We start from the raw sequence: 16,258 nt of genomic DNA on the forward strand, positions 1-16,258 counted from the left end.
TTTCCATGGGGCAGGTGGCGTGGGGGGTGGGGGGGAAGGGTGTTTCGGCAGCGCTGGGGGGCATTGTTTCCGTGGGGCGGGTGGCGCAGTGGGGGGGGTGTTGTGTTTTGAGGGGGGCTGGGTGGCGCTGGGGTGGGGTTGGCAGCTCTCGGGGAGGTTTCGGCCCTCAGCTGTTTTCTTTGGAGTAATATGGCCCTCGCCACTTTACGAGTTGTGCAGGCCTGACGTAGAGAGAGGCCTGCAGTCCTGTAGTCTGTCACCCAGCTTTAGACCTCCTATTTCTGTGCCGGGCAATCCCTTTGTGGTGCTGATTTGTGTAACTAGAGGGTTAGTGGTTGGCAGGAGCTTAGCTGGGGAAGGGGCCGTGTGACTGTGTGGCTCTGGAGTTACAGTTCATCCCTAGAGACGTGGGGTCAGGTCCTGTCTCGGTTCCTAGTGGAACAAGGTGGCTGGTGGAGCCCATTAGACTGCACCTCACAGAGCCCATATAAAGCATAGTAGGTTTTGGAGACTCTGTTCATTCGAGGCCCAGGCCTAGACTAGGATGTGCGGAAACTGGACAGGACTGAGGAGCTGAGGGCTGGGATAGCAGGGAAACGGTGGATGGGGACTGAGGGATGCCAACAGAACTGGGGCTGGGGGAGGAAGCCCAGGGCTGGGATAGCTGGGGGCTGCAGGCAGTGGTGGTGTTTATCCCATGGGAACCCCCTGCACAGCTCAGTTCTGGGGCCCCTACCAGTGACCTGGCATGTATGGTGTGTGCGAGGTCACGCTGTGCAGAGGACACAATTCAGGACGCTGGGCAGCACTGAGCAAGACGGAGAAGCTGATGCCTGGTAGACAAGCTCTGGCTTTCAGAGGGCCCCTCACTGCCTCGGGGTTCCCTGGAATTGTACGGCTTGCAGGAACGCAACACCACCACTAACTGTACATTGAAATTGAGGGTCACCACAGAGCTGTGGGACTGGAGAGTCCAGGGCTGAGATAGCAGGGGGATGCAGGTCAGGATTGAGTGGCACCAGCAGAGCTGTGTGTGGGAGCCCAGGGCTGGTTAGCAGGGGGCTACAGGTCAGCATTGCTGTGTGTGGGAGCCCAGGGCAAGGATAGCAGGGAGCTGTGTGTGGGCACTGGGGGACCAGCAGAGCAAGTCAGAATTGAGATATATACATAGAATTGTTGGGAGGAAGTTTGCCCAGCCCCTGGTTAAATCCTGCTAGTCCATAGGCACTAAATTCACGCTCTGTCATTAAGGATGATATTGAAATGTGAGCTGCAAACTCTGCAGTGTTTGAATGTTTCCACGGGAGGTGGGAGATAATCATGAAGGTCCATACTTTTGAGTGTGGTGATTTTCATAGCATGTTAGAAGGTAAAAGCAGAGACACAAGTTTACTAGGGATTATCCAAGTACCTGATTCCAGTTCCTTGATCTTCTTTTCCTTAGATGCTAAAATGGGAAAGAGAAAAGAGTTAGACACAGAGACAGGAGCTGTGTGATGCTGTGTGACCCATAACAACTGGGGTTAGTTACAGACAACCCAAAGTCACACTTTTAGCCCCAGGAGTCAGCAGCTTTGATAGGAGCGGGACTGGCGGTTAGTGATACGCACCAAGGCGCAGGAGCCCTGGGATTTGCAAAGCATCTAACCTCGATGGAAGAAGTGGGTCTGGATCCCAATACAGCTCTGACATTCTCAACCCTTCCGTCTAAGGGGAATTCCTTTTCTGTGTAACTAACAGCCCTTTGGGGCATCAAAGCTACACACTCCGGATATAACTAGGGGATGGACGTGCAGATGATTGGGGCTCACATCTGGGATCTGGCCTTGGCAACAAAGCATGGAAACGTGAGCCACGTTCTGGGGAGTGGCCCAGCAGAGCCTGCACTCCAGCAGTCATCTCTAGAAAATGGCTGGCCCCTCCTGCTGCATCAGAACAATGTGAATTGGCATTGGATTGACACAGGCCAGATGGCATCTGTCTGTCTAACCAGACATGAGAGCACATAACACTGTGTCTGCTGCAGAGAGCACACAGTGCTGCACTGGGACTGGGGGTAACCAACGAGACTCTGATTTCGGCTGAAACTGTTCACTCAGCCCTGCCCTGTGGTTTCGGTGCTTCTGGATCTGCTCAGCCGGTGTGTGACCTGGGAGCCTCTGCATGGGGGCTCTAATGTGGGAGGTGGATGAACTTACCAATTGTCCAACGCAGATTGGTGCACTCTGGAGAGAGAAGAAAAGGAAACCATTGCGGGTTCAATGTGGATCATTCTGAGCAGAGTGACATGGGGCCGTTCCAACCTTTGGGTACATCTACATTGCAGCTGGGAGGGTGATAGAAGTTTGGGCAGGCAGACATGTGCTGGCTCTGCTCGAGCCCATGTGCTGTAAGTAGCAGGGTAGCACATGCAGTAGCTTAGGTAACCGCTCAAGTACAAACTCTAAGGTTGGTGGTTGGAAGGAGCTTAGCTGGGGAAGGGCTCCGTGGGGCTGTGGGGCTCTGGAGTTACTGTCCACTCCTAGAGACTTGGGGTCACGTCCTTTCCCATCTCATAGTGTAACAATGTGGGTGATTGTGCTCATGATCAGAGTGCTCCTCACAGAGCCCAGATTAGGGTTGGAAGAGACATCAGGAGGTCATCTAATCCAAACCCCTGCTCAAAGTAGGTCTAACCCTAACCAAATCATCCCAGACAGGGCTTTGTCAAGCCGGGCCTTAAAATCCTCTAAGGATGGAGATTCCATCACCTCCCTAGGTAACCCATTCCAGTGATTCACCACCCTCCTAGTGAAATAGTGTTTCCTAATATCCAACCGAGACCTCCTTCAATGCAATTTGAGATCATTGCTTCTTGTTCTGTCATCTGCCACCACTGAGAACAGCCGAGCTCCATCCACTTTGGAACCACACATTCAGGTAGTTGAAGGCTGCTATCAAATCCCCTCCTCACTCTTCTCTTCTGCCGACTAAACAAGCCCATTTCCCTCAGCCTCTCCTCATAAGTCATGTGCCCCAGACCCTGATAATTTTTGTTGCCAGCCCTTGGAGTTTCTCCAATTTGTCCACATCCTTTCTGTAGTGGGAGGGCCCCAAAACTGGACGCAATACTAGAGATGTGGCCTCATGAGAGCCGAATAGAGGGGAGTAATCACTTCCCTCGATCTGCTGGCAATGCCCCTACTAATGCAGCCCAATATATTGTGAGCCTTCTTGGCAACAAGAGCACACTGCTGACTCATATCCAGCTTCTCATCCATTGTAATCCCCAGGTCCTTTTCTGCAGAACTGCTGCTTAGCCATATGCACTATAAAGAATTTAGTGCATCCATATGCACTAAATTCACTCTCTGTCATTAAGGATGATACTGAAATGTGAGCTGTAAACATTGCAGTGTTTGAATATTTCCGGGGCCGTGGAGATGATCGTGAAGGTGACTGAAGTCCATACTTTTGTGTGTGGTGATTTTCATATCTCGTTATAGCATGAAAGCAGAGACACACATTTACTAGGGATTATCCAAGTACCTGATTCTAGCTGCTTGTTCTTCTTCTCCTCAGACGCTGAAATGGGGAAGAGAGAAGAGTTAGACACAGAGACGCGCTGTGTGATGCTGTGTGCCCCATAATGACTGGGGTTATTTTCAGACACCCCACAGCCACACTCCCAGCCCCAGTGGAGGAACCAGCAGACTGATGGTTAGTGATACGCGCCAACACACAGGATCCTTGGGAGTTGCAAAGCATCTAACCTTGATGGAAGACGTGGGTCTGGATCCTGATACAGCTCTGACATTCTCAACCCTTCCGTCTAAGGGGAATTCTTTTTCTGTGTTACTAACAGACAACTGGAGCACCAAAGCTACATGCTCCATGTGTAATGTGCAGCTGATAGGAGCTCACATCTGGGATCTGGCTTTGACAACAAAGCATGGAAACATGAGCCATGTTCTGGGGACTGGCCCAGAAGAGCTGCTCTCTAGCAGTCATGTATAGAAAATGGCTGACCACTCCTGCTACATCAGAACAATGTGATTGGTATTGGATTGTCAAGGCCAGGTGACACCTGTCTGTGTATCCAGGCACAAGAGCAGATAACCCTGCAAGGAGCTGAGAAGGTACCTGGAGTGGAGCAGGGCTGGGGGAATGTCAAGGGTAGCTGGGGAGCTCCGGCCTGGAAACCCACCAGGCTGCGGTCTAGCCTAAGGCCTACTGGGTAGAGGGGTTGCAGGGGGCAGCCCACGGGTAGGCAGAGGCAGCAGGTCCAAACCCCCTTGCCTGTGACGAGTGGCTGATACATGGCAGTCTTCCCAGGGAGTGGGGCTAAGCGATAACTGGCAGTAGCCAAGACTGAGGCGAGGTGGGGATAGTGGGTGGGGTGTTCCCCTGGGTGGGGAGACCCCGAGACTGTGGGTTTACGGCCAGGGGGCAGAACCCAGAGTAAAGGGGCACAGGGGTCCAGGAGGGACTCGGGCCCAACGGCAAGTGGGACACTGGCCTGCAGAGCGCGCTCTGGAGGCTGGAAAAGCTAATTCCCTGAGATACCAGCAGGAGGCGCCGCCGGGTGAGTCTGTGCACCGTTATGGGGCTCTAATGGGGAGGTGGATGAACTTACCAATTGTCTCACGCAGCTCCTGGCGCTCTGGGGAGAGAAGAAAAGGAGATCATCATGGGTTCAGTGTGGGGCGTTCCGAGCACAGTCACATGGGGCTCTTCCAAACTTGGGTACATCTCCACTGCAGCTTGGAGGGTGCTTCCCAGTTCGGGCTGGCAGAGACATGTTAGTTCTGCTTAAGCCAGTGTGCTAAAGTAGCAGAGTGGCACATGCAGTATCTTGGGCTGGCAGCTCAACTACAAACCTGTTCAGAACTGCAGGGTGTGTAGTAGGGCAGCTATCCTGAGCCGGTGCCCCTGATACTCCCAGCTACACGGCTATTGTTGGCATTGTCTGATGGGGCTGCAAACAGCAGCTTGTGGCTCACTGGAGACTTCCAGGAAGAAAAATCCCCAACTGCTGGAGATGGGACACTAGATGGTTCGTGCTCTCAGTTACTACAGAGGATTCTTTCCCAGGTGTCTGGCTGGTGGTTCTTGCCTATATGCTCGGGGTCTAACTGATCACCATATTTGGGGTCAGGAAGGAATTTTCTTCCTGGTCAGATTGACTGAGACTCTGGTTTTTTTTTTCACCTTCCTCTGCAGCGTGGGACACGGGTCACTTACCAGTTTAAACTAGTGCAAATGGTGAATTCTCTGTAACTTGAAATCTTTAAATCATGATCTGAGAACTTCAGTAATTCAGCCAGAGGTTAGGGATCTGTTACAGGATTGGGTGGGTGAGGTTCAGTGACCTGCGATGTGTAGGTCAGACTAGATGCTCATGATGGTCCAATCTGACCTTCAAGTCTATGATTCTATGAGTCTATGAACAGCAGGGCACTTGAGTGTGGAATACTCGTCTACAGGACTCGCAGGAGCCAGTGTCTTCCAGCCCCACACCCAGTGACTTGTCAACAGTCCCCAGAATGTGAAGCTCAGCTCTGACAGAGGATTCCAGTCCTGGGATCTGATTGGTGGAACTCCGGGAGTCCTGATTGGTTCCCTGCTTCTATTTCAACCAAGCACAGGACCAGGAAGTCGCCTGTGCCACTGGGTTCCCCCTGCTTAGTGCTGCCTCCCCTGTGCTAGCTGCTCCTGCTGCCTGACTCTGATCTCCCGGTAACATGACCTGCTGCCTCCTGACTTTCCGGCTGCCCTTCTGCACTATCTCAGTCTCTGTTCTTCTGGTAGCCTGGCGTGGCCTGGCTCCTGGCTTCCGACCTCTGTTCTGACCACTAGGCCTGACCACCCATGTCCCAGTTGTGACCGTCTGCACAGACCACATAGGCTACAGAAGTGGGTCTGGTGCTGGGAGAATGGATCCAGCTACCCAACTTCTGCCCTCTGGAGTACCAGACATGCTAGAGTGGGCTGCCTGCCTTCAGGCAGACACCAAGCCTTGCAAGCTCGGGCTACCCACCTGACCTTGCAGAACCAGCAAGTGCAGAACCGGGAGTGAGTAAGACAGCTGTGAATGGAAAATGCCACTCTCCAGCCATGGCCCATGGAGCCCTGTTCTCTGATACATTTGCCTGAATGGTTAGATGGTAACTGCCAGCAATTCCGGGGGTTTATAACCAATGTCACCTTCAGTTCATGATGCGTCCTCAGTCCTACTCTACTGATTGTGCAAAGATGGTTATCAGCCTGGTATCAGGGGAAGCCCAAGACTGGGCCTCCCCTTTCTGGAGGGCAACATCCTGGTGCTATCAAACTGGGAAGTCTTCCTCTGAGCCACGTCACTTCTATTGGATGATCTGCACCAAGGTTGAACTGCTCAGGCTGTCCTAGGAAAGATCCCACAGGGGCAGGGCACCACAATCTTCTCTGCAGCTCCCTGCTGCAGATTTCCATCACCTCCCTGCTGATACAGGTTGGTATGAGGTATTCACTGATCATACCCTATTTTCTCAAGATTTGATTTCATCATCACATATTGTCCCAGAACCCAAAACAGCAAGGCCGAAGCCCTGTGCCGTAACATTCTCAGCACAGCTCCTCACCAGGATACACTCGCATTGATACGCTCTACCTCTGCCTCAGGAATTCCACCTGATGAACAAATCATTGTCAACAAACAACAGCACAACTCCCAGAAAGGGATCAGGAACAGGAGAGGAACATTTTGGTGTTCTTCCAGGTCCAGCAACCGTTGTGGTCTGCCCTGATTTTTTCTAGTGGAACACTTGGGGAACTGTAAGACCTAATGGTTAATATCCCGTCTCTTTTGGTGGCCCCGGATGCGCCCCATAATACAGTCATTCATTGCCTCCTGTGATATTTGTACCTATGCCAAGATGACACACACCCAGAGGTCTCCTCCATCCCTTGGACATCCTATCTCAACCTTGGACAGCTATTGTGTGAATTTTCTTGTAGAATTACCTGAGTCCAACAAATTCACAGTAATACGGACAGTAGCGGAACCCTTTCCTAAAATGGCCCCATTTGTGTCCTGAACGGGCATATCCTCCACTGAAGGGATGATCCAACTATATATAAACTGCAGTCTGCCTCCATGGCTTTCCAGAACCCATCATCTCTGATCAGTGGCCTCAGTTCATGGCCTGGTTCTGGTGCCCTTTGCCTGATGAGGGTCCACACGTGTCTTCTCTCCGCATACTCTCCAACATCCAGTGGCCAAAAAAAAAGGAACAACCAGATCCTCGAACAGTAGCTGTGATGTTACATCAGCCACCACCAGGGTGACTGGTCCTCGCTTCTCCCTTCTGCAGAGTTTGCATATAACAACATAGACCATTCATCCATGGATCAAAGACCATTTTCCACCAACTAAGGGTACCACTCCTGATTCCACCTGCAATTACCTATGTCTTCTCGTATTCCAGCCTCCTCAGTCCCTAGTACAGTGGATTTATCAGGCCCATGAGGCATGAATAGGCAAGTGAAGACTAAAAACAGTATGCAGACCATCATCACAGCAAGGCCTCACCTACTCAGTGGGACAAAATGTATGGCTCCCCATGGAGCATCTCCATATAGACAGATCCACTCACAAGTTGGCCTTTCAGTTCCTTGGCCCCTTTAGGATCCAGCATTAGGTTAATTCAGTCATTTTTGAATATCAACTACCCCACTCCAGGAGTTTCATCCAGTGTTTCATGTCTCACTTTTGAAACCCTACCTAGAAAACCCTTGATTACCTGTTCTGTTCATTCCCTCTGGGGCACCTGGCACTGGCCACTGTTGGAAGACAGGATACTGGGCTAGATGGACCTTTGGTCTGACCCAGTAGGGCCATTCTTATGTTGTTCTTTTGGCAGGCTTTGGAATCTTATCTGGGAGGCATACGGCCCCCATCACAACAAAGGGCTGGTGGAAAATATACCCACCCCTGCAGTAGTATAAGCATTGCATAATAATCACCCCCCAAAAAGCCTGGTCCAGTGTTGCCTAGAGAGCCTCACATGGCAAAGGACTGATGCCAGGGAGATGTCCTGGAACCTGGTCCACAGGCTGTTAGGGGCCAGTAACCCCAGCCCACACCACACTGACTAGCTGACAGTTACCAGACCTACAATCTCACCTTTGACAGAAGACTCCCTTTCTGTTATCTGATTGGTGGAATGCTGTGTGTTCTCTTTGGTTCTTTGCTTGTATTTAAATGAAACACAGGCCCAGGAAATTGTCAATGAAACTGGGTTTTTCCCTGCTCATGACTGTTTCCCTTGTGTTACCTGCTCCTTCTCCCTGATCTTCTGGTAATCTGACCCTGCTGCCTCCTCACACCTGACACCTGCTCTAACACTAGGCCTGACCGCCCATATCCAGGTCATGATACTCAAGCAGAGCTAGCGTGTGTCTGGATCCCCGAACTCGGAAGCTCGCTCCCTGCTGCAGTGTAGATGTACCCAATGAGCCAAGAGTCTCAGAACTCACAGCACGTGTCAGACTAAATAGTTGTAAACAAACTAAATAGTTGTAAACAAAAAGTTCCATATCAGCTGCTAAACAGAGTGTACAAATTCCCCCTCCTCCCCCCCCCCCGGAGGGGGGGCAGCATCCCACACTGATGGCACTGCCGGGAATAAGGGGAGGGAGCATCACACCAGAACATGTATCCCGTAGAGAGAGGTCTGCACTGCTGCAGCCTGTCACCCGGCCTCAGACCTCCCATTTCTGTGCCGTGCAGTCCCTTTGTGGTGCTGATCTGCAAAAGTGTGTAACTCTAGGGTCTGAGTCCCTCCAGTCCATGTGCATTAAATTCATTCTCCATTGTTAAGGATGATACTGAAATCTGAACTGCAAACTCTGCAGTGTTTCTTACGTCCCAGAGCAGGGGGAGATGATCATGAAGGTGACTGAAGTCTCTACATTGTATAGGGGATTTTTCTATCTCGTTACAGTGTGAAAGCACAGACACATGTTTACTGGGGGTTAGCCAAGTACCTGATTCAAAGACCTTCCTCTCAGCATCTGAAATAGAGAGGAGAAAAGAGTTAGACACAGAGCCAGGTGCTGTGTGTCCCATAACCACCGGGGTTAGTAACAGACCCCCACAGCCTCACTCCCAGTCCCAGTGCAGGAGCCAGAAGCTTCAATAGGAGCTGGACTGTCGTTTAGTAAAACACACCAACATGCAGCAGACCTGGGATTTGCAAAGCATCTCACCTTGATGGAAGATGTGAGTGTGGATCCAACTACAGCTCTGACATTCGCAACCCTTTTGTCTCAAGAGAATTCCTTTTCTGTGTTACTGACAGTGCTTTGGAGCATCAAAGTTACGCACTCCAGGTGGATCTAGGGGATAGATATGCCCATGTTTGGGGCTCACATCTGGGATCTGGGCTTGGCAACAAAGCATGGAAACATGAACCATGTTCTGGGAAGGGCCCAGAAGAGCCTGAACTGCAGCAGTCATCTATAGAAAGCAGTTGCCCCTCTTCTCTCGCATCAGAACAATGTGATGGCATTGGATTGTCAAAGGCCAGGTAACACCTGTCTGTTTATCCAGACTTGAGAGCAGGTGACGCTGTGTCTGCTTCAGAGAGTTCATAGTGCACCGATGGGACTGAAATGACTAATGCAACTCAGATTTTGGCCCAAACTGTTCACTCAGCCCTGTCTTGAAGTGTTGGTGCTTCTGGATCCGCTCGGTGCCATGTGTGGCTGGGAGCCTCTGCCCAGGGCTCTCTAAGGGAAGGTGGATGAACTTACCAAGCAACTGACGCAGCTCCTGGCGTTCTGGGGAGAGAAGAAAAGGAGACCATTGTGGGTTTAGTGAGGGTTGTTCCAAGAATAGTGACACGGGGCTGTTCCAAACGTTGGCTCTAACATCTTGCCAGAACAATGTGGGTGGTGGGGCCCATCAGAGTGTACCTCACAGAGCCCACCCAGAGCACAGTAGGGTTTTGAAATTCTGTTCATTCGACGGCCAGGCCTAGACTAGGAGAGAGGGATCAGGACAGGACTGAGGAACTGAGGGCTGGAATAGGAGGGAAGCTGAGGGATGCCAACGGAGCTGGAGCTGGGGGAGGAAGCCCAGTGCTGGGATAGCAGGGGGCTGCAGTCAGTAGCGGTGTTTGTCCCATGGGGACCCATTGCAAAGCTCAATTCCAGGACCCCTTCCACTGACTTTGCATGTATGGTGTGTATGAGGGTGGGGGGCGGTTACAGGACTTGACAGGATTGTGGAGCTCTGGTCTGGAATACAGGAAGGCAGTGGGTGGGATTGAGGGGCACTGGCAGTGCTGTGGGGAGGCCAGCACTGATATAGTCGGGATGCAGTGGGTGAACACTGAGGGGCACTGCCAGAGTTGTGTGTAAGTGGGGAGCCCAGCATTGGGATAGCAGCCGTTTTCAGGTCAGAACAGAGATATACCCACAAACCTGCATGGAAGAAGTTTGCCCAGCCCCTGGTTCAGGCTTGTCTACACAGCCCCATAGGTCGGCATTTGGGGATATAATTTGCATCATGCACCAAAGTGCTGCACTGTGACTACCCTCTAAACATCACCTAGTTGGTCCTCTTCAAAGATGACTATTGGAAACGTAAACTAGGAACCTTTTAGTTCACACCCAGAGCATCAAAACCGCGTTGTTACAGTGCAGCACATTAGTGTGTGTTGCTATTCACACTCCTGTAATCTGAACACTGGCAGTGTAGACATAGCCTGAGTCCTGCCATCCTATATGCATTAAATTCACTCTCTGTTGTTCAGGATGACACTGAAATCTGAGCTGCAAACCCTGCAGTGTTTGACTATTTCCAGGGCATGAAGGTGACTAAGGTCCACACAGCGCATGTGGTGATATTTCTATCTCATTATAGTATGAAAGCACAGACACACATTTACTAGGGGTTTAGCCAAGTACCTGTGTCCACAGTCTTCTTCTCAGTCTCTGAAATGGGGAAGAGAAAAGAGTCAGACCCAGAGACACACACTGGGTGGTGCTGTACACTCCCTAATGACTGGGGTTTATCACAGACATCCCACACCCGCACTCCCAGCCCCAGTGCAGGAGCCGGCAGGTTTTACAGGAGCAGGGCTGGCGGTTAGTGATATGCACCAACACTCATGAGACCTGCGGGGTCTCTCACTCCTTTGCCCCTTTCTACACACACTCTTGCACCTTTTTAATTAATTAGGTTTCAAAACACACCTTGAGTTAAACTGGTGCAGGGCTCTGTCTAGCACAGGCCTGGTAGAACCATGGGGTGGGGGTCAGTTACTCCACAGCGACCCCTGTGGCTAGTTACAGAACAGCACTGATTGCTAGGGGAGTCCCATCCAGCCCTCCCCAGCTGGAGGAATGTGGCCACGAGAGGGCATGACAGAGACGAGATGAAAGAGGAGGATCCTCAGAGCTCTTCCGGGTTGTGACTGCCGGGAGAACTCCAGTCACCGTGCTGGCATGTTGTATCCATTCTCTGCACCTTTCATCTGTATTTCCCTGCGTGTGTGTGCAGTGCCCAGCAGAATGAGTCAGCACCGTCACAATGCAAACCAATATTGTTACTAAATATTGAAAATTTCACTGTGGAATAAATCAGACGTGTGCACTTAATAAAATGTTGCTGCTGCGTCTATTGGCCCATATGAAAGAGGGAATGTCACAGATTTGTAGAGTTTCAGGCCAAGCAGAACCATTAGTTTATCCGCTCTGACCTGCTGTATATCCCAGGCCAGAGAATTTCACCCAGTTCCCCCTGCACTGAGCCCAATAACTCAGGTTTGACTACAGCAGCTTCCAGAAAGGTGCTCGGTCTGGATCTGATGCCATCAAGAGATTGAGAATTCACCACCGCCATTGTGAGCTTCCTCTAGTGGTTAATCACCCTCCCTGTGTCCTGTGCATTTGACAGTCACAGGGATGGAATCATCTCACAGAGTGTCATTGACCTAGCCATGTTGTTTCCTTTGGCCACCCAGCAATTGCCCAGGATTAGTGGGACAGAATATGACCCAGATTTGTCACTGCAAGCCTGTCTCCCTGCTGCAGCCATGTGCAGGAAATCTCACAAGCACGGACCCTTTGGATTTCTGTTGCAAAACACACATTTGTCAACCTGTTAACATCAGCATGTTTGAGAACGAGGGGGAGACGAGGAACCACTGGGCAGAGACCTCCTGGCTCCATCCCTTCATTTCATTGAGCCCATAGATAACACCAAGCAGTCACAGATCTCACACATCTCAACAGACAGAGCAAGGGCTAGAGCAGGAGACCTACCAAGAAGTGAAAGAGCCTCCTCTTTAGAGCGTTTCTTCTGAGAGGCCTTTCGCTTCGCTGTGAGACAGAGAATCAGACATTGCAGTGAGACAGGGAAGGAAGGGGGAACACTGAGCAATTTGCTAATACAGGTGGGGCCGGGGACCCCGGTGTGTTTGTTAGTTTGGTTTATTTCCTAAAACAAATAAACAATAAAATGCTCCCATTCCCCAGCCCAGTGCACTCCAGGGCCGGGCTCTAAACATGCAAATAACCAGGGTCGGCTCCAGGGTTTTTGCCGCCCCAAGCAGCGGGGAAAAAAAAAAGCCACAGTCGTGATCGGCGGCACTTCGGCAGCAGCTCCACCACGCCGCTTTCCTCTTCGGCGGCACTTCGGCAGCAGGTCCTTCCCTCCAAGAGGGACCAAGGGACCGGCCACCGAATTGCCACCAAAGAGTCTGAGGTACCGCCCCTTCCCCTTGGCCGCCCCAAGCACCTGCTTGCTGAGCTGGTGCTTGGAGCCGGCCCTGCAAATAACACATTCCCATTACCTGTGTATCCAAGATATGCACAAGCTCCAGCAGCAATGAGAACCAGAGTGAACATCACCCAGAATGCAACCAGCCAGGGAGAAACACGGGGGAAGATGTCACCTGGCAAACAGAGAGCGCAGAGTGTGAGGAGCAAGGTCCCATCCTGGAGCTGGAGAATGGGGTTTGCCACTTGGTTTGACAGCTGAGTCCTAGCTCAGGGATTCCAGAAATTCCCAGGACTGAAAGGAACATCCCCTTCATACTCTAATCACAGCCACAAATGGGAGCATTGGAACCAGAGATGCCAGCACAGCATCAGTTCCAAGACCGAGGACTCTGCTCTGCCAAAATCTCTCCCGCTGCTACAAGCCAACAGCCAGCAGCTGCATGCCCAGCCGTGCCCAGCCCTGCCTGTTCAGCAGAGAACAGTTGTTTTCCTAGCTGGCCCCAGTGTGTTATGAGTTCATGGATTCATAGATGTTAAGGCCTGAAGGAGCCATTATGACCATCTAGTCTGACCTGCTGTATAGCCCGGGCCAGAGACCCTCCCGCACTGATCCCTGCATCCAGCCCAGAACTTCTGTTCCAGACGGTGCTGATGTTATAGAAAGAGATGCCCAGATTGGGTTGAAGATTCCAAGTGATGGAGAATCCATCATGTCCCTAGGGCAGTTGTTTCAACAGTTAATTCCCCTCACTGTTAAAATCTGCACCTTATTTCTAGTCTGAATTTGTCTAGCTTCAACTTCCAGCCATCAGATCTTGTTCTTCCTTTGTCTGCTAGATTAGAGACCTATCGACTGTCAGAAATCTCCTCCCTGTGTAGGTACTTACAGACCGTGATCAAGTCACCTTTTTACCTTCCGTTGGATAAGCTCTATAACTTGAGCCACTACGTTTCTGACTGTGAGGCAGGTTTCCAGATCTCTAATTGTTCCTGTAGCTGTTTTCTTAGCACTTTCCAATTTGTCAACATCCTGTTTTAAAGTGTGGACACCAGAACTGGACACAGTACCCAGCAGTGGTCTGGCTAACACCACACACAGGTGTGATGTCACCTTCTTTCTCATGCTATATATTCTTATTTATACATAGAAGGGTTGCATTCACCATCTTAGCTCCGGCGTTGCTCTGGGAGCTCACGTTCAAGTCCTTTTCAGAGTCACTGCTTTCTTGGATAGTCTCCCATCCTGCAACTGTGGGCTTGGCTACACTTGCACTTTATACTGCAATAAAGCCTCCCAGAGCACTCTACCTTACTCCCCGTCCACACTGGCAAGGCACGGAGAGCGCTCTGACTCCCTGCCTGGAGTGGTCCTGGTACTCCAGCTCCCCGAGGTGGAGCTGTTGCGTATTGGCTGAGACGCTGCAGCTCCAGTGTAAACGAGAAGTAACGTTACTATGCAGTAATTGACCTCCAGAAACGCCCCATAATTCCCTTAACTGAAGTGGCCGCTCTTGTCTTTTTTGTGAACTCCGGACCCGGATGTGCCATTTCAAAGCTCTGTTTCAGAGAGCGGCTGCATATTTGGTCAAACAAACAGCTACAGTTTGCTTGTGTGTGAGTGAGAGAGAGGCAGGGGGCTCCCTTTGGAAGTGCAGACAGCTAATGTATGCTTAAGAGTGAGTGAAGGGGGGGGAGGTTGCCATTTCTGATAGCGGCTGCTTATCTGGTCTGAGAAAAAAACAAGCAGCTACTGTTCGCTTTGAGTGAGTGAGAGAGAGGCGGGGGGGAGGCGGGTCTAAACTACAAGACAACCTGCTGACACACTCTCAGCACTCCAAAAACCCACTCTCTCTCCCCTTCCCCCGCTTCCTGTCACACTCCACCCCCCACCATTTGAAAAGCACGTTGCAGCCACTTGAATGCTGGGATAGCTGCCCATAATTCATCGCTCCCAATGCACCTGCAAATGCTGCAAATGTGGCAATGCCAGTGCGCTTTCAGCTCTCCGCGTGGACAGACTGAGCGCTTTCCCTAGTGCGCTCTCCAAAGGCTGGTTTAACTTAAAGCAATCTACAGCTGCAAGTGTAGCCATGGCCTGTGAATTACATTTTTTGTTCATAGACATGTAAACTTGTGTGGCAGGTTGCTGCTGGAGGAGAAGCCCTTACTCGTCTCCTGCCACTCCAGCCCCAATCCGGGAAAATGGATTGGGGCTGGATGAAGGTAAATGACCACACCTGCCAGCCTCATTAGCAGGAGCTATAAGGCTGGAAGGAAGTGAGAGAAAGGGTGTGGGGGAGTAGGAGCCTCCTAGTCTGTTGCTGGCCAGGCCTGTGGTAGGCCAAGCAGGTGTAAAGCCTGTATATAGTGGGAAGCTGGTGGTGGGAAACTGATCACGAATAAAGAACACGGGTGTTGCACCAGACTGAAGTGTCCCTGATTCACAGAGGAGAGGGGCTAAGGGGCCAAATCTGAAGGGGTGCAGTGTGTACCCCGTTACACATAGGGTCTTGTCTGGGATCTCCAGCCACCACCAGAGTGTGGTGTGACAGGGTCAGGCCAGATGGCTACAGAAGAGTGGTAGAAGGCAAATATATTAGTCTCAGTTTAAGTAGATCCCTTTTCCCTGGGTAAGCTAACAGGGACAGTTCCAGAACAAGCAGAAACTTCCTAGAACCAGTTAAGGCAGGCAGGCTAATCAGGACACTTGGAGCCAATTAAGAAGAAGCTGCTAGAATCAATTAGGACAGACTGGCTAATCAGGACACCTGGTATAAAAAGGCTCTCACTCTAGTTAGTAAGGTGTGGGTGTAAGGAGCTGGAAGTGAGAGGATGTGCTGCTGGAGGACTGAGTAGAGGGGTATAAGCATTAACAGACACCAGGAGGAAGGTCCTGTGGTGAGAATAAGGAAGGTGTTTGGAGGAGGCCATGGGGAAGTAGCCCAGGGAATTGTAGCTGTTGTGCAGCTGTTCCAGGAGGCACTCTAGACAGCTGCAGTCCACAGGGCCCTGGGCTGGAACCTGGAGTAGAGGGTGGGCCCAGGTTCCCCCCAAACCTCCCAATAGACCTGGATGGTGGGTTCTACCAGAGGGGAAGTCTCTGGGCTGTTCCCCAACCCACATGGTGAATCTCTGAGTCAAGAAAATCTGCCAAGAAGTGCAGGACCCACCAAGACAGTGGAGGAACTTTGTCACAGTGGCTACCCGAAGATGGAGGGAACCGTGCAGTGGCTAGCCAAGCAACAAGAGGAGATGCAGAAAGCACTGCAGGCCTTTCAGCAATCCCACCAGGTGGAGAGGCAGGCCTTACTCGCCTGGCAGGGTGAGCAACAGAAGACCCTCCAGGACTTCTTCAGGAGCAGGCTGAGGTACAGCAGCAGCTCCTGCACAGTTTGGTGAGTCCCCAGGGAAGTGATGGCAGGAGCACGCCAGGCTTGGGCTTATGTAAAATGGGCCCTGCCAATGACCCTGACGCCTTCCTGTGTATGTTTGAGCGGGTGGCCGT

The 16,258-nt window shown here is 51.4% G+C and overlaps 1 protein-coding gene across 2 annotated transcripts in view; it reads right to left on the reverse strand.

Annotated features, from left to right (window-relative positions):
- Positions 1 to 16,258, reverse strand: part of LOC117870340 (butyrophilin subfamily 3 member A2-like) — a 131,441-nt gene that overhangs the window by 94,473 nt on the left and 20,710 nt on the right. For both annotated transcript variants that reach the window (XM_034757478.1, XM_034757477.1), the window contains exons 5-13: positions 12,825 to 12,926; positions 12,295 to 12,351; positions 10,936 to 10,962; positions 9,778 to 9,804; positions 9,010 to 9,036; positions 4,616 to 4,642; positions 3,529 to 3,564; positions 2,199 to 2,225; positions 1,412 to 1,447 (exon numbers count right to left, since the gene is read on the reverse strand). In XM_034757478.1, coding sequence (XP_034613369.1) covers positions 1,412 to 1,447; positions 2,199 to 2,225; positions 3,529 to 3,564; positions 4,616 to 4,642; positions 9,010 to 9,036; positions 9,778 to 9,804; positions 10,936 to 10,962; positions 12,295 to 12,351; positions 12,825 to 12,926 — 366 coding nt within the window. The remainder of the gene's footprint in view (positions 1 to 1,411; positions 1,448 to 2,198; positions 2,226 to 3,528; positions 3,565 to 4,615; positions 4,643 to 9,009; positions 9,037 to 9,777; positions 9,805 to 10,935; positions 10,963 to 12,294; positions 12,352 to 12,824; positions 12,927 to 16,258) is intronic.

The sequence above is a fragment of the Trachemys scripta genome, unplaced genomic scaffold (assembly GCF_013100865.1).
Source record: "Trachemys scripta elegans isolate TJP31775 unplaced genomic scaffold, CAS_Tse_1.0 scaffold_26, whole genome shotgun sequence".
Taxonomy (NCBI): Eukaryota; Metazoa; Chordata; order Testudines; family Emydidae; genus Trachemys; species Trachemys scripta.